General features: G+C 46.9%; 1 protein-coding gene across 5 annotated transcripts in view; it reads left to right on the forward strand.

The window, feature by feature from the left end:
• Positions 1 to 2,369: 2,369 nt before the first annotated feature.
• The window catches only part of NCAPH (non-SMC condensin I complex subunit H), a 38,094-nt gene continuing 22,058 nt past the window's right edge, over positions 2,370 to 18,405 (forward strand). For 2 of the 5 annotated variants that reach the window (XM_024242550.2, XM_063713324.1), the window contains exons 1-6: positions 2,371 to 2,483; positions 8,350 to 8,569; positions 8,723 to 8,813; positions 9,440 to 9,532; positions 9,850 to 9,988; positions 10,777 to 10,901. In XM_024242550.2, coding sequence (XP_024098318.2) covers positions 2,465 to 2,483; positions 8,350 to 8,569; positions 8,723 to 8,813; positions 9,440 to 9,532; positions 9,850 to 9,988; positions 10,777 to 10,901 — 687 coding nt within the window. In that variant the 5' untranslated portion in view covers positions 2,371 to 2,464. Of the gene's footprint in view, positions 2,484 to 8,316; positions 8,570 to 8,722; positions 8,814 to 9,439; positions 9,533 to 9,849; positions 9,989 to 10,776; positions 10,902 to 18,405 lie in introns of all 5 variants that reach the window. The other 3 variants (XM_024242552.3, XM_024242549.3, XM_024242551.2) reach the window with 3 other exon arrangements.

Here is an 18,405-nt window from a genome sequence, read left to right on the forward strand (position 1 = left end):
AGTACTTGCTATATCCAGGGCCAGCACCAGGCCATGGGAAAACCACAGTGAGCAGATATGGCTTCATCCTCATGGAGCTGACGGTCTATGTAGGAGACAGACATGAAATAGTCACCCTAGTGCATGGAAAATTGCAGCTGTGACAAGTTCTCCTGAAGCCTCCAGTATGGAGAGTTGTGTGTATCAGGGAAGGTCTCCTTGAGGAACCTGAGGGGAATAGAAACCTAACTGGAGCTACGGGGGTGAAGACGGGGATGAAGAGGATCCTAGCTAGAGGAGTGTGTGTGTGCAGAGGCCTGGGGGTAGGAGCAGGTGTGATGAGAGTAATCTGAAAAAAGGCCAGGGCAGCTGGAGGGCAGGGAGCAAGGGCAGCAAGGTCCCTGAGGAGGCTGGAGAGGCTGTAGGGGTGGGGAGGCAGGCAGGAAGACCCTTCCAGGGCCTTGTAGGACGCTTAGAGGTTCCCAGGGTGGTGGAACCCCTGAAGTGTTATACTTCCAGGAGGAAGTGGTGGGGGACAAGTGGGAGTGACAGCTCAGATTTGGACTCCGCATACACTACTACTCAGGGCCTGAGAGGGGGCCAGAGCAGGCCAGTGAGAAGGTAATGTGGATGGAAAGAGAAAGGCAGGATTGGCGATTTTTAGGAGGTGAAAATAGCTTGCTTGATGATGGATTGTGTGGGGAGAGAAAGGGAGGGAGTCCCCCAGGATGACTCCTGGGTGCTGATTTGGGTTCTTGGGTGGCTGATGGTATCATTTGCTGAGATAAAAAGTGTCAACCTGTTTTCTCTAACCCACACAGCCTTACACTCTGAAGATCTGAAGGTGGTCACTAGAAGAACAAGTTTATACAAACAACAGATAGGCTTAAAAAGTGGTTTTCAGCCCGGCGCAGTGGCTCATGCCTATAATCTCAACATTTTGAGAGGCCAAGGCGGGGGACCTGAGGTCAGGAGTTCGAGACCAGCCTGACCAACATAGTGAAACCCCATCTCTACTAAAAATACAAAAATTAGCTGGGTGTGGTGGCGGGCGCCTGTAATCCCAGCTATTCAGGAGGCTGAGGCAGGAGAATAGCTTGAACCTGGGAGGTGGAGGTTGCAGTGAGCTGAGATCGTGCCATTGCACTCCAGCCTGGGCAACAAAGCAAGACTCTGTCTCAAAAAAAAAAAAAAAAAAAAAGTGGTTTTCAACAAAGGGTGGCACTTTTTGATTGCCAAAATGAGTGACAGCACTGATGGCATTTAGTGGGCAAATGGTGTCACGGAGGCTTAAGAGCCCACAAAGAGGGCAAACATCCTATCATGCCAAGAATTGTTTCACCCTGAATGCCAACAGTGTCCTTGAAGAGAAACACTATAAAAGATGCCAGATATGAGAGTTACAAGAAATTCTAGGATGTGCTAGGGATATTCCAGGGAATCACCCTGGCCTTTACTCCAATAATTCAATCCTTAGGGTTAGATGAAACTTGAGGGGACAGATGGCATTTTATGCTTATTTCGCTTTTTCGACCTTTATTTTTTATTTTTATTTTTGAAGGGTGGGGGGTGTTTCCAGGAAGCTATTCACAAGAATCTGAATAAAACGATGGCCTTCATCTTATACTACATTTTATACTATATTAAATGTACATTTTGTACTATATTAAATGTATGTATAGCATTTTTGCATCAGTTCTTCCCCACCTGGACCGCTCCTCATTCCCACGTAGGCTCCTGCTCCCCTCTGTCCCTCTTCCCCGAGGTTTTCAGGGTTTTGCTGCCCACACAGCACAGATCTCTATGGGAAATAAATCTCGTTTTCTCGATCATCTGCCTCCCCATTATAAAGTAAATTCCACGGGCTGAGCGCGGTGGCTCACGCCTGTAATCCCAGCACTTCGGGAGGCCGAGGTGGGCGGATCACCTGAGGTCAGGAGTTCGAGACCAGCCTGGCCAACATGGTGAAAACCGCCCCCTCGCCCCGTCTCTACTAAAAACACAAAAATTGGCCGGGCGTGGTGGCAGGCGCCTGTAATCCCAGCTACTCGGGAGGCTGAGGCAGGAGAATCGCTTTAACCCAGGAGGCGGAGGTTGCAGTGAGCCGAGATCGCGCCACTGCACTCCAGCCTGGGGTACAAGAGCTAGACTTCGTCTCAAAAAAAAAAGAAAGAAAGTAAATTCCACGAAAGACGAACCTTGCTCGCCCTGCTCGACGCTGGGTCCCCAAGCCCAGTCCTGCACCTAGTGCTCGAAAGGAGGGGATTTTCATACTATTTCAGGGGGTCCACCGACCCCAAGAAGCCCAATCTGACGGAGTCCTCAACCCAGAACTCCTCATTCTTGCCGCCACCCGCGGAGGCCCGAAGTGGTCTGCGCAGGCGCGCTGCTGGCCCCGCCCGCCGGCGACGTCACGCGGCCGTTACGACGCTCAGGCGTCTCGACGCGCGCGATTTAAAACCAGCTCAGGAGACGCCAAGGCAAGATGGGACCTCCTGGCCCAGGTGAGCTGGGCAGTCGGGAGGGGCGGCGGGAAGGGCCGCGAGCGAAGCAGTACTTCGGGCGGGCAGGGCTGGCGGGCTGGCCTGGGCGGGGAGAGAGGATATGCTCAGCCCGGGTCTTGGCCCTGCGGCCGACAGCTGAGGCCGGTGCGGGGGGAGAGGAGGGGAGAGGAGGGCCGGCGCGGGGCGGGCGGACCTTGTGCGCTCAGCCAATCAGAAAGCGGCTTCGGCCGGTGTCGGAGCGCGCGCGGGCCCGGTCTCACACTCCTCAGTTCCAGGGCTGGTGGTGGGGCGGCGTCCTCCCTGGGCTCCCGAAGCGTGCTCGGTGTCTCTCCATTAAAATGGTGGTTTTCCTGGAATAGACGTTATTTTCAGGGCTTTGGAAGCGATGTGGTTACCGCTGTATGGTTAGCATGCATGCATTTATTTTTGCATCTATTCAGAAGTACTGAGCTCTCCCGTTGGGCGAACAAAACTGATAATATCTCTATACTGTTGGAGTTGGGGAGACAGTAAACAAAAGAAATAATTACACATGAAGTTGAGTGCTGTGACTGAGTATAGCGGAGTGGGGGTGGCTCCGCTAGGGGTTCAGGGAAGATCTTTAGGCAGATACTAGGGAACGTGTTTCAGGCAGAAGGAGCAAGTACAAAAATGAGGCAGGGAAGAGCCTGGCCTGGCCTAGGACCTGACCAGAACATTGTGACCAAGCTTAGTGAGGCCTGACACGTAGGCAGGGTCTGGAGGCCTTGGGTAAGAGATTTGGAAATTGAGTTACATTTTGGACATGGTATGTGTGACTTACCAGAGAGAGACTCAGGTGAAGGGATCTATAATCACTTAAATGAGAATTTGGCTCTCAGGGGAGTTATATGGACCACTCAGGGAATTGACCCATGGATTGAGAAATAAATTTGGATACCATTATCATATAGACCATTAGACCATAAAACCATGGGAACAGGTGAGAACACTAGGAAGGCCCTGCACATCTAGGACCAACATTTAGAAGCTGGATAGAGAAGGATGAGCTGGAAAAACTCAAAAGACAGTGGTATAGGAAGAAGCCAAGAGTGTTTCAACAAGGAAGGGACTGTCAGCTGTTTCAAATGCTGCTGGATTCCAAGAGAAAGGCCAGAAAATGACCATAGGGTTTAGGCAACATGGAAGTTGTAGATGATCACGAAAAGATAGTTCTCATGAAGTTGGAATAGGAACCAGACCAGAGTGGGTTTAAAAATGAGTGGGAAATGAGGAAGTAGACATAGGAAGTGTCTTTGAGCTCAGTAACCATCGGTTGAATGAATGAATGCATAATATCAAAGGCAAGGAGAGAAACCACGGAAAGAAGATTTGGAGAATTAAAGCATGCCTCTAATTCCAAGTTTAGTTTCTCTCTTAGACAAGGTTCTCCTTCAGTGCTTCCTATTTCTGTTAAGGTATCCTCTCCAAAGGTCCAGCTTCCTTCCTTAGCCTGTAGCCTACTGTGCTCACATCCAAATACTGTCCTCACAAGTCCTCTTGATTCCGTTTCTAAAAATGTCTCTGTCTCTTGCCTCCTCCCTTCCTATTTTTACTTTGTTTTTTTTTTGTTTTTTTTTTTTGAGACGGAGTCTCGCTCTATCGCCCAGGCTGGAGTGCAGTGGCGCAATCTCGGCCCACTGCAAGCTCCGCCTCCCGGGTTCACGCTATTCTCCTGCCTCAGCCTCCCGAGTAGCTGGGCCTACAGGCTCCTGCCACCACACCCAGCTAATTTTTTGTATTTTTAGTAGGGATGGGGTTTCACTGTGTTAGTCAGGGTGGTCTCGATCTCCTGACCTTGTGATCTGCCCGCCTCAGCCTCCCAAAGTGCTGGGATTACAGGCATGAGCCACCGCGCCCGGCCTATTATTTTTTAGAGACAGAGTCTTGCTGTGTTGCCCAGGTTGGAGTGCGTGGCTATTGACAGGTGCTGTCCTAGCTCACTGCAGCCTTGCTGAGCGCAAGCAAGCTCAGCCTCCTGAGTAGCTGGAACCACAGATGCCTGGCAAAGTACCCCACTTCTCAATACCACCTATATCTTTCTAATTCACTCTCTGGTTCCCTGACTCCAACAACCGTTTTTTTTTGTTGTTGTTGTTTTTTTTTTTGAGACAGAGTCTCGCTCTGTCCCCCAGGCTGGAGTGCAGTGGCTTGATTCTGGCTCACCGCAACCTCTGCCTCCTAGGCTCAAGCAATTCTCCTGCCTCAGCCTACCGAGTAGCTGGGATTACAGACATGCGCCACTACACCTTGCTAATTTTTGTATTTTTAGTAGAGACGGGGTTTTGCCTTGTTGGCCAGGCTGGTCTCGAACTCCTGACCTCAAGTGATCCTCCCACCTTGGCCTCCAAAGTGCTAGGATTACAGGCATGAGCCACTGCGCCCAGCCTTGTTTTTACTTCCTATTTTACTGAAAAAAAAAAAAAAACAAACAAACAAAAAGGAACATCCCCAAGTCTGGCGTTGCACCTGCTCCCTGCCTGCATCTGTGCCTGTGCCTCTGTCTTTTCTCCTGTTGCTGAGGATGGGCTTTCTGTGCTCTCTACAAAGGCAACCCCTTTACCTGCTTGAGTACATTGTTCAGCAAATTTTACCTTTTATGTTGGATGGTCACTGTGATAGGCTGAATAACACTTGCCCTAAAGGTGTCCAGAACCTGTGAATATGTTATCTTACATGGTGAAAGGGACTTTGCACATGTGATTAAGTTAAGGCTGTTGAGAAGACTATCACGGATCATGTGGGTGGGCCCAGTTTAATCACGGTGGTCCTTGTAAGAGGAAGGTCGTCGGGGCAGAGTGAGAGCAGATGTGATGACAGAACAAGAGGTTAGAGTGATGGGGGGACAGTGAGCCAAGGAATGTAGGCAGCTCTGAAGCTGCAAAAGGCAAGGAACAGATCCTCCCCTCAAAGCCTCCAGAATGAATGTAACCCTCCACAACTGCAAGAGAACACATACACGTGTGGTTTTGTTTTTGTTTTTGTTTTTTGAGACGGAGTCCCATTCTGTCACCCAGGCTGAAGTGCAGTGGCGCGATCTCGACTCACACACAGCAAGCTCCACCTCTTGGGTTCATGCCATTCTTCTGCCTCAGCCTTCCGAGTAGCTGGGACTACAGGCACCCGCCACTGCGCCCGGCTCATTTTTTGTATTTTTAGTAGAGATGGGGTTTCACCGTGTTGGCCAGGATGGTCTCGATCTCCTGACCTCATGATCTGCTCGCCTCGGCCTCCCAAAGTGCTGGGATTACAGGCGTGAGCCACTGCGCCCAGCCACATGTGTGTTTAAGCCACTAGGTTTGTGGTCATTTGTGACAGCAGCCATAGAAAACTAATGCAATCTCTTTGCTTCATTCTTTCTACCATGCTGAGGTTTTTGTTTGTTTGTTTGTTTTGTTTTTTTGTCTTAAAAATTCCTCACTTTCCTTTCAACTCTCACCTTCTCATTTATCTCCCCCCTTTTACAGTAGAAGTCCTTGGGCTGGGCGTGGTGGCTCACGCCTGTAATCCCAGCACTCTGGGAAGCCAAGACAGGCAGATCACGAGGTCAGGAGTTCGAGACCAGCCTGGCTAACAGTGTGAAACCCCGTCTCTACTAAAAATACAAAAAATTAGCTGGGCATGGTGGCGGGCGCCTGTAGTCCCAGCTACTCAGGAGGCTGAGGCAGGAGAATCGCTTGAACCTGGGAGGCGGAGTTGCAATGAGCTGAGATCCTGCCACTGCACTCCAGCCTGGGCGACAAAGCAAGATTCAGTCCCAAAAAAAAAAAAAAAAAATCCTTGAACACCTTGTCATCGTTTGCTGTCTCCAGTTTCTCTTCTCCCATCTTCACTTGAACCACTCCAGTTCAGCTTTCTCCCTTACTACTCTAGGAAAACTGTTTTTGTCAAGATCACTAGTAACCCTAGGTTCTAAATCCAATGATCAGTTCTCAGTCATCTTCTACATAGTTTATCACATCCTCCTCCCCTAAAAATACTTTCTTCACCTGGCTTTTAGAATGCCACATTCTCCTGATTTTCTCCCACCTCACTAGTTGCACATTTCCCAGCTCTTTTGCTGGTTTCTCCTTCTTTATTTTTATTTATTTATTTTTTTTTGTGACAGAGTCTCACTCTGTTGCCCAGGCTAGAGTGTAGTGGCGCCATCTCGGCTCACTACAGCCTCCACCTCCCAGGTTCAAGCGATTTTCCTGCCTCAGCCTCCCAAGTAGCTGAGATTACAGGCGCCCACCACCACGCTCAGCTAATTTTTGTATTTTTAGTAGAGACAAGGTTTCACCATGTTGGCCGGGCTGGTCTCGAACTCCTGACCTCATGTGATCTGCCTGCCTCAGCCTCCCAAAGTGCTTTCCTGCTCTTTAAACCTTTACAGTGTTCCTCTACTCAGTTATTTAGTGATCTCATCTAGTATTATGGCTCTGAATACCCTCTACAAGTGATGACTTCCCAGTGTGTGTATCTCATCTGGAACTTTCCCTAAATTCTGGGATTAGATACCTACCTGTCTAACCCAGTTGGATGACTGATACTAATAAGCATCTTTTTTTTTTTTTTTTTTTTTTTGAGACGGAGTTTCACTCTTGTTGCCTGGGTTGGAGTGCAATGGCACAATCTTGGCTCAGTGCAACCTCTGTCTCCCGGGTTCAAGCGATTATCTCACCTCAGCCTCCTGAGTAGCTGGGATTACAGGCGCCCGCCCCCACGCCCAGCTAACTTTTGTATTTTTAGTAGAGACGGGGTTTCACCATATTGGCCAGCTGGTCTCTAACTCCTGACCTCAGGTGATCCACCCACCTCGGCCTCCCAAAGTGCTGGGATTATAGGCATGAGCCGCCGTGCCCGGTAGCCCAGGCTGTTTCTTAACTCCTGGCCTCAAGGGATCCTCCCACCTCCGCCACCCAAAGGGTAAGATTACAGGGATGAGCTACCGTGTCCAGCCTTTTTTTTTTTTTTTTTTTTTTTTTTGGTTATCTTTTAAGTTAAGAGACTGAGCTAGTTTTCTTGAAAACTGTCCTGCATTCTAGATTTGTCTGAGTGTTTCCTTGTGATATCATTTAACTTGTTCCTCGACCCCTTGTATTTCTTATAAACCAGAAGTTAAAGATCTAAAGTTCTTTGGTTAAATTTAGGTTAAACATGTTTGGTGGAAATATTTCCTGGGTGATGCTATGAATTTCACATTGTGTCACATGAAGAGATGAGTAACTTTTAGATTGATTTTTAGTGAGGCTACATATGACTGGTTAATGTGGTGACTGGTAGAGTTTTTATTGTAAAAGACATTTTTACCTTTGTAGTTAGCAAATAATCTGGATGATTCTTTGGAACATTCTATTTGTTTTACATGTTTATGTTGTTTTTTCTCTGTCTGTTTGCCAAGATATGGAGGAGCTGGGATTAGAGCCCAGCCTGTCTGACTCTATAGGCCATACCTCACCCTTGTCTCAGCATCTGTCTCTCCCTTGTCTTACCTGGCATGATGGGTTGTATATGTCTGTTGTCCAGTTTGTGAGCTTATCAGAGGCAGCAACATTATATCATCCATTTTTATATCCGTGCAGTACTTAAATTCACAATAGCTGCAGAGTGGATATTTGTCCCAGATTAGCAAAGAAGCATCAGAAACCTATGGCCTCCCCCCTGCACCTCCAAGAAACCCAAACTCTAGAGGTTCTAGCCATTAAGTATTAGAGTTGGAGAAGATCTCAGTGGACAGTGTGTGGTGAACCTCCACCCCTGTGACAGGCTCAAGTCTTCTTTGGATATAGGAAATGTTCTCTTGAAGGTTTCTTGAGCAAGAATTTTGTTCCAGCACTGCCAGCCACAATGAATAACTCTTCTTCAGAGACGCGAGGACACCCCCACAGTGCCTCCTCTCCTTCAGAGCGGGTATTCCCGATGCCCCTGCCCAGGAAGGCGCCTCTCAATATTCCTGGCACCCCAGTCCTCGAAGACTTTCCTCAGAATGACGATGAGAAGGAGCGGCTGCAGCGGAGGCGCTCAAGGGTCTTTGATTTGCAGTTCAGCACTGACTCACCTCGCTTATTGGCCTCCCCCTCCAGCAGGTGAGGGGCTCCTGGGCTGGTTCTTCTTGAGGCGGCTGCCTTGATGTGGGCTGCGTAGGTCCAGGCATCTCCACAAAACTTCAGGGGTCTAGGTTTTGAAAATTTAAACTCTCATGGATTCTTGCCAGTTGTTTGTTTTTGTTTTCCATTTAGGAGTATTGACGTTTCAGCTACTATCCCCAAGTTTACAAACACACAGATTACGGAACATTACTCCACCTGTATCAAACTGTCCACTGAAAATGTGAGTATCTGCTGGTTTATTATTGAAGATGTGATCCCTTGATCACAGGGGAAATCCAGCTATCTTGTTTCTGTAGATAATGCACAATCAATGATGATAATTCTCCAGTGAGTCATCTTAGTGCTGGTGGTTTCCACCAGTAATGCTGGTGGTTTTACTGTTTCCTCTGGACCCATGGTGCACCTCCTGAGAGGCTGCCAGCTATCCGCCGTGTATCTAGAAAGGCAGCATGGCGCATGAGTTAATAGTAGAGTTCTGGAGCTAGCCTGAGTTGGAGGCTACATGCCTCTAAGCTGTGTGTGAGCCACCCAACCATTTTGCTTCCGTGTCCTTCTCTGGAGAATGGGGGTAGTGCCTGCCTCATGAAGTTGTTTGGAGCATGCAGTGCTTAGAGCAGGGCCTGCACACACTGAGCATTCAGGAATTTTGTGCCATCATTCCCTAGCCTTGAACATGAGGACATGCCTGTGAGGATTTGGCTCTTGACAAGTGTTTTTGGGAAGAGAGATCAGTGACAATATGTGGGTATTCCTATGTAAAGACTTAGCTTCCTCTGTTAAAAGCAGCATTATTTACATGAGCCTAGGCTATAAATAACAATCCTTTCTGCAATTTTCTGTTTTCAGAAAATCACTACCAAGAATGCTTTTGGTTTGCACTTGATCGATTTTATGTCAGAGATTCTTAAACAGAAAGACACTGAACCAACCAACTTTAAAGTAAGAATGATGTCCACTTTCTCTTGCATCTGAATTAAATGATGATGATTTCTACTACTTGGCATAACACAGTTGAATTCTGCAAATACATGAGAGACTTCTCATTTAGATGTTATGTTAGTTAATTTACTCTCATTTCCTAAACTGATGAAATACAGAGAAAATATATATTCTGTTTATTCCCTGTCAGTCATAGAGGGATCTTTGTCATTGCTTCCTTGGGGCAAATAAATATTTTGTGAAGCTTGCTGTGTTTTACCTGTTCAGAAGTTCTTTTTTGTGCATCTTTGTGAGTGCAGCTCTGATTGTTTGACTAGGTGGCTGCGGGTACTCTGGATGCCAGCACCAAGATATATGCCGTGCGCGTGGATGCCGTCCATGCTGATGTATACAGAGTCCTTGGGGGGCTGGGCAAAGATGCACCGTCTTTGGAAGAAGTGGAAGGCCATGTTGCTGGTAGGTGGGTAGGGATCTGGATTTAAGTGGCTCTTTTTAGGGCATACCAGGTAGTTACTTGAGTAATATACTAGAAGAAGGTCACAAGAAATCAGTGATCTCATTTTATTGAAGACAGGGCATTTTTAGAACCATATACGGTCTTACATGAGAAGATACTCAAACACTAAAGTTATATTTCCTTGAAAAAGAGAAGGGCCTTATAAAAGCGTTTATATTTTATTTAGGCTAGGTTGTGTAAACATCACCAAGTAAGGAACTTCTGATCTGGGAGTCTTTGGAAATGGACTTGCGTGAGAAGCCAAATCTAATAGTTTGGTTTCTCCATAAGTTGCAGATTAAATATGCCTGATGTTTTGAGAGAACTGCATGTTTTTTGTTTGGTTGGGGTTAGAGTTTTTTTTTTTTGAAACGAGGCTCACTTTGTCACCCAGGCTGGTGTGCAGTGGTGTGATCTTGGCTCACGGCAGCCTCTGGCTCCCAAGTTCAAGTGATCCTCCTGCCTCACCACTCCAAGTAGCTGGGACTACAGGTCTGCATCTCCATGTCTGGCTAATTTTTGTACCGTTTTGTAGAGACGGGGTTTTGTCATGTTGGCCAGGCTGGTCTTAAATTCCTGAGTTCAAGCGATCTGTCTGCCTCAGCCTCCAAAAGTGCTAGGATTACAGGCATGAGCCACCACACCCGGCCTCACATGTTTAAATTACGACAGTTTTGAAGAACTTGAGTTAGTTCATCACATGCTTCAAAGCAGCCCTTGCAGTACGCAATTGTATTTCTCCTTTTAGATGGAAGTGCTACTGAAATGGGAACAACCAAAAAGGCTCCAAAGCCAAAGAAGAAGCACTTACGCAGAACCATTGAGCAGAACATAAACAACCTTAATGTCTCTGAAGCAGATCGCAAGTGTGAGGTGAGGAACTGTATGCGCAGTGTGGTTTCTGACTAATTCAGAACCTTAGGGGCTGAGACTTGGCAGGGCTAAGGCTGCCTTGCTGGTGTGTGCCTGTTTAAGCCTCAAGGGAGTAAAACATTCAGCTGATATCTCTGCATTATCATCTTTTAGCTTGATAGTAAAGACTAAAAGTAAGTCCCTCAGTGTTTCAGAATGATTGAGAAGGAAGAGACTGCAAATTGCTGAGAAATGTAATTGATAAAAAATTAATTTTATTTCCTGGTAAATGTAGCAGTGGTTACGTTAGCTAACATTTAATGTACACATAGTGAGCACCATGTGCTTCCTTAAACCTGTAACCTGTATTAACTCATTTAATCCTCACAACATTCTTGTATCATTTTAGGAAGAGGTAACTGAGGCACAATGACTTGCCCAAAACGACACATCTAGTAAGTGAGCTAGAAGTTGAAGCTAAGTGGTCTAACCCCAGAATCCTAGCTTTAAATCATCCATCTAGCAAATCCTAAGCAATCTGCTTAAACAAATGGTACTGGAGGCCTCATCTATAATTAGCACAGTTAATTTAAAGCAAACAGGTGTTACTACAATTTTATTTTTTAATTCTGCCATTAAAAACATTGTTTCAGTGAACATTCTAATACATATTATCTTTGCACTCGTATGGGAGAATATCTGTAAGAAAATTCTGAGACATGGATTTTAAGTTGCCCTCAAAAAAGGTACTAATTTACTCTCCCACCAGCAATAGACTAGATTACTTCTCTCTCTTACCTCCACAACATTCATAAATGGTAATTAAGGTCACAAAACTGGAATTGGTCACCAAGGAAATGAATGTATGTGGGAAAAAGACTGGGAGTTCCTTTTCCCCAATCTTAGGAGTTCAGAGAGCTGAAGAACATCCAGTAGGTAGGAGGAAAACCAGAAGAGCGTGGTATCCAAATGAGAATATTTTAGGGAGTGGGGAATGATCAACCATGCCAAATGTGGCAACCTGAGGCCACTAATAGCTTGGAGTGGGGGCCCCTCTGGTACTCAAGCTCAGACCTCCAGGGAAGGGCTTGGCTGATGCTAGTGTCCCTGAGTTTGAGGGAGGGGATTGTGTGCCCAGGACCCAGACCCTGGAGCGGGGGCATGCTGGCTGGTGCTGGTGTCTCAATAAGGCTGGTTCTATGAGTGTGAAAATCTGCCAGTGGGGTTTAGCTGCTGCTACAAATGGGCTCTGCTGCAGCCGGGGTGGAACACTGCTGGGTGACGCTCTCCTAACATGCAGCCTGCAGAAAGGAGCAAGTGCCTTCTCTCCCTTGGAGCCTGTAGTCTCCCTCTAGTGCCCCTTCTTGGTAGAGCCTAACAGGGAACTGCTGGCAAAGCTGAATGTCCCAGATCCCGCATCACAGCCAAGGAGAGAGGGTAGGCTTAGAGCTGAGAGGCAGTAGTTTAGTAACTGGGACATGGTGAAGTGTCATGAGGATTACTGACAAAAGACTCTGGGGTGGGGAAAGAGATATATAGAGAGAAAGTGAAAACAAATATGCAAAATGCTACCCATTGGGGAATCTGAGTAGAAGCTTTACAGAGATTCATATTACTGTTTCAACATTCTTGTGGATCTGAAATTTTTTTATGATAAATGGGAGGAAAGGACTGAAAACACTTGAATATAGGTAGTTGTTTTGAAGAGTTTTGCTATAATTTGGAGCAGAGTACTGGGATAGCAAATGGAGGGAAAAGTAAGGCCAAGAGTTTCAATTTTGTTTTTGAATGGGAGAAATGACAGCATATTTTGTTGATGACAGCAGTCTAGTTCGGAGAAGGGATTATTGATGATGCAGCAGAAAGGAGAATTGCCAGGGTGATGTCCTTGCGCAGGTGAGAGGAAGGGAATGGACAGCACAGGTTGGGCTCGGCTGACAGGGGTGTTGTTTGGGTGCACTCATGGGGGAGCCTTCTGGATACTGTCTTAAAACAGGAAGCCAGGTCATCAGCTTACAGTGAGGATAGGGGAGGAAGGCACTGGGGGCGTGAGGAGGGGAAAGGGTAGGAAAGAGTCCTCTAGGAGGTGGGCGAGTACATGAACTAGGGAGATATGGTGTGACTGTCAGACAACTTAAGGTCTACTTGAGGGTGGTGGCAGATGGATATAAAGTGAGGTCAGTCAGCATGATTTTGTGTCTTTGTCCAGCCGTGAATAGCTGTGTGGGTACAATCATGGAGTAGGCAGAAAGTTGGGTTTAATATAGGATCCTGTTGAGCTGAGTGAATGGACACAGCTGGAAAGGGACACTGGAGGAGGCGAGTGCATGTGTAAAGGTGTGGTTGCATTCACTGCTTAGGGAATTTTACCTCGGAAGAGAGGGGAATGAGGGGCAGTGGAAAGTAATATAATCAGTAGATTGTAGGCCTGGTGGGGTCAAAGACTTCATGGTGCTGGGGACAAGAAGGGGTGAGCTGGAAATGTAGGAGGTGGTTGCCAGAGACGGGCCCTTAGAATTGAGCGTATGGAGAGGTTGCAGTCATGGTTAATGACTCAACTCAGAGTAGGCAAGGGAAGAAATGGCGGAGGCGAGGTAGGGGTCTTACTAGGCTGTGTTGGTGTCTTACTTGGCTGTCTTGGAGTCCTGGGTTTCTTAGGATGAAGGAGACCATTGAAGGAGAGGATATCAACCAAGAGACAGTGTACTGGATGGATCAACATGGATATTGAAATCAATAAGAGCTACACCAGGAATAAATTTGGAGACTAATAATGAGCCATAAACTAATACTAAGATCTTCCGAGAAGAAGGACAGGTTGTGACCTGGGGATTGGAAGATGACTGCAACACAGATGGGCAGACAGTGGCAAAGGCTGATGTTGTACTCAGAGCTGGGGCATTAGAAATTGGGAGGGGGGATAGTTGGATGCTGCAATCACCTGGCCCACCTGTAGGCCACTGGTTTGAGGGCTGTGAAGAGAAAGCAGCCATTGCAGAGGCCCGCAGGGGAAGCATATCCTCAGGCTGGCACCATGTCTCAATTGGAGCAGTGCCCCTCAGCCTGTTTTTTATCACTTTTGCCCCTTCAGACCCATTTAGACATTTTGTGCCTACTCCTTCCCCTTGAAATGAAATACTAAGGAATAAGATTTTGTCAGATAGGGTAGAGGTTTGGATAGGCAAACATTATTGTAATATCTAAGATTTTTTCCACCTTGCCTCTAGGAAACAGTTTTCACCCCTTGAGAGTGAAATGAGAACACCATTGAGAATACATAAATTAGAATAAGTAGGTGGAGATAATCCTCAGGAACTAAGTGGGCAATAGAGAGAATTTTGCTGATGACTGAGTCTAGAGGGCCCTGAGGAAACACCAGTTTTTGAGGAGTGAGAGATGGGGGCTGTGGTGGGGTGGGAGGTGGCATCAGAGTTCTGTAGATCTTAGAGTCCAAGAAATGTAGAATTGTGGGTGTCTTGGGTCTTTTTGTGTAATTAATAAATAAGCCAGATAAAGGGCAACAGTGAGATGAATGCCAGTGTTCTTATAGCAGATGGTAGTGGTAAGACTGAGTGTGCAAGGGGCTAGGGAGCTGGGGCATTGCCATGCCCATGCTGAGTGGTGAGGTGAGCGGGGCATTGCTGTGCACGGGCGGGGAGGGGCCAGAGGAAGGAGAATCACTGAGAATGAGGCCTAAGAGGGAGGGGAGAGGCGAGAGTGGCTGGCTCTTGTGGGGAGAGGGAGTTGTATTTTTTCCCTTACGTGTGTGTCAGCGTTAACTGTGGGTGATGTGTGTAGCATATCACCATGTTTAAAGACCTTGACACAGACCAGGTGTGGTGCTTAGCTCTGTGACCTGGGAAGAGGTGTGAATCTCACTGTCATATACCATCAAAAACGGGGAATGCTGGCCCCACCCACATCTCGGTTTTATATTAGTGAATCCATTTATGTCAAGGTCTCTCTCTTTTTTTTTTTTTTGAGATAGAGTCTTGCTCCGTCACCCAGGCTGGAGTGCAGTGGCGCTATCTCAGCTCACTGCAAGCTCCACCTCCCGGGTTCACGCCATTCTCCTGCCTCAGCCTCCCGAGTAGCTGGGACTACAGGCACCCGCCACCATGCCCGGCTAATTTTTTGTATTTTTAGTAGAGATGGGGTTTCACCGTGTTAGCCAGGATGGTCTTGATCTCCTGACCTTGTGATCTGCCACCCGCCTTGGCCTCCCAAAGTGCTGGGATTACAGGTGTGAGTCAGCGCACCCGGCCTATGTCAAGGTCTTTAAACATGGTGATATGCTACACACATCTGAAGCGGTATTATTTATTAGTCATAGGGATCCAGAAAGCCCTTTCTACCTTCCCTTCCCTCCCCCAATTCTCCTTGTTTTTTCCCCTTCCCAGATAATCTGGAATTTATCTTACTGTCATTCTTTTTTTTTTTGGAGACAGGGTCTCGCTCTGTGGCCCAGGCTAGAGTACAGTGGCATGATCTTGGCTCACTGCAACCTCTGCCTCCCCGGTTCAAACGATTCTCGTGCCTCAGCCTCCCATGTAGCTGGGACACACCACCACGCCCAGCTAAGTTTTTTTGTATTTTTAGTAGAGATGGGGTTTCACCATGGTGACCAGGCTAGTCTCGAACTCCTGATCTCAAGTGATCTGCCCACTGGTGCTCCCAAAGTGCTGGGATTACAGACGTGAGCCACCGCTCCTGGCCCTTACTGTCATTCTTGCTTTTGATTCTATGGTGAAATGTTCAAATCAATCAGGGATTATTAAGTACAGGATGTTTGGAAATTCTGTTTTGTAGTTGTCATCTTTCTTACCAGATAATCTCAATTCTGGGAGCCTGAGGAAAACGGACTATTTCCCAGGCCTGCATTAGCTTTTCCCATGGTTATAAAGACAAAAGGAGAGAGCAGCAAGTAGGGCTGATTTCTCTAAGCCTGATATTGACAGGCTATGGTATGTTTATGCCAAGTGAAATGAATACTGTCATGAAGAAATGCCAAAATACTCCAATCCTGGAAAGCTTTTTTTGCTCTGTAAGTTGCTGTAAACTTGTAATCATCAAGAGTATGGAAGATAAAAAAGAGGGATGGATTGTCACAAACAGAATTTAAAGCTTCAACTGTTTATTAAACTCTCATTTTCTTTTCTTTTTTTTTTTTTAAGATGGAGTCTCACTCTGTTGCCCAGGCTGGATTGCAATGGTTCAATCTTGGCTCACTGCAACCTCCACCTCCTGGGTTCAAGCAATTCTCCTGCTTCAGCCACCCAAGTAGCTGGGGTTACAGACGTGCACCACCACGCCTGGCTAATTTTTTTATTTTTAGTAGAGATGGGGTTTTGCCATGTTGGCCATGCTGGTCTCAAACTCCTGACCTCAAGTGATCTGCCTGCCTCGGCCTCCAAGTACACCTGGGATTACAGTTGTAAACTCTCATTTTCTTAGAGATCAGAAAGCAAATGTTTGGGTGTGTCTAGTTGAGAGCACTTCTTTATATATGAGCCGATCTCTTTTGGACACAGCTCTTTGGTATGTGCAGAACATTTGCTGTCATAGAGGATTCAAACCTGATTATGCTTCAGTTCTTTATGCCAGGAGAATACAGGTAGATGAATGCAAGGAAGGTCAAGGCACATACTATAGGAAACCAGAGTTGGTAGGGCTCAGAGTTTATGGAAGAAGCAAGACTTGAACTGGGCCGTGAAGGAAGGCTAGGTGTCTGTCAGGTAGGCATTGCCAGGGAGGTGATTCTAAGCAGAGGTGTAAAAGCAAAAGCCATAGCACAGGAAGGTTCTGATTAGGAAGCTGGAGAGTATACGAGTTTGGCTAGCGCCAAGGATTTGCTTTTAGAAATCACCTAAAGAGATCTTGAACTTTATCATTCAGTCTATTCTAAGGCCTTTTATTGTGGTCCTTCCTTACTGTGGACCCTTGTTTCAGAAGGTTTCATCTACTCAAACTACACGGTCAGCCATAATTCATTGTCCCATTGAATTGCTTGGGGATATAAATCCCTCTGTTGTCACACATGATATAATTCTAGACACAAGTGAGGAACATTGTCGTAGTGCTTTCAGCTTTAATGTGGGTCAGTGTACAATTTCCATGTTGGCTCTGAAGTGCTGAGTATACTTCTGTTAACTACTTACCCAAGACTTTTAGGGGTGCAAGCCTCCAGGTGGGAAACCATTACTCTGGATAGCATTTGAGAAGGGAATAGGAGTAATGGCACTGGTATTTTTAGGATGGGAATTGGGAGAGGCCAGAGATAAGGGTCATATTGCTGGCTCTGGAGATGGAAAGATGCACTGGGAGGAAACCGACTTGGTCGTGTGGCTGCCTGAGGGCTAAGGGGACGGGAGAATGTGGAGATGATGAATGTGCTGCTCTGGGACAAAGAATGGTGAGATGGGTTTATGGTATGGCAGGACTGAACCTCAGTTCTGATAAGCTTGGACTCCAAGCTAAGGGGGCTAGGGAGGCATATCTGTGTTGTCCTATCCAAGCCCCTCTCTCTCCGTAGTAGCCACATTCTGAGGCATCAGGAAGACCTGTGAACCCCATACCCAACCGTATCTCCTGTCTCAAGGTCACCTGCAGAGTCCCAGGGGGCTTCTAGCCTCTTGCTGCACATGTGTGTGGTTCACCCTGTCCCTGTTCTTATGCCCAGTGCCTGTTTTTGCCTTTGGGTTTGGTGTCATATGGCCATGCCACTCCTGCTCCTGACCCAGCCTTAGGGACCTTCTTAAAACCTCTCTCAGGTTTTACCCAGCCAGCTAGCCCTACTGACTCTGTCCTTTGCCTGGATATCTTGGGTATGTTCTTCCAAACTTTAGAAGATATTTCTGTTCAGAGGAACAATAGAACCCTGTGACTAGCCCTATCATACAGGCTTTTTAAGCCAATGGAATTTGTTAGTGACTTATAGAAGGAGACCAGCAGCAAGGATACACGTCCAGATGTATTATAAAAAAGCCATTTGACACAGTGTACACTTGCCACCACATACTGTCTTCTGGAGCGGTATATGTTTATCCCCTGACTATAACCAGCCTTTCTTTTGAACCGGGATTTTATCTGATCAGTTAGAAAGCCACTTTTGTTGGGTGCGGTGGTTCACAACTGTAGTCCCAGTACTTTGGGAGGCCAAAGTGGGTGGATCACTTAAGGTCAGGAGTTTGAGACCAGCCTGGCCAACATGGTGAAACCCCGTCTCTACTAAAAATACAAAAATTAGCCTGGTGTAGTGGTGCATACCTGTAGTCCCAGCTACTTCGGAGGCTGAGGCCCAAAAATCGCTTGAGCCTGGGAGGCAGAGGTTGCAGTGAGCCAAGATCACGCCACTGCACTCCAGCCTGGGCGGCAGAGTAAGACTCCATCTCAAAAAAAAAAAAAACCGCTTTTGACCATGAGTGGAGATATTTCAGTCCAGTGTATATACCTGCTAATGAGCGGGGCCAAATGCATGAGAGTTTATCTTTCCCTTGGCTACATGCCATAAATCTTCAGTTTCTTC

This window comes from Pongo abelii, chromosome 12 (genome assembly GCF_028885655.2).
Source record: "Pongo abelii isolate AG06213 chromosome 12, NHGRI_mPonAbe1-v2.0_pri, whole genome shotgun sequence".
Lineage (NCBI taxonomy): Eukaryota > Metazoa > Chordata > Mammalia > Primates > Hominidae > Pongo > Pongo abelii.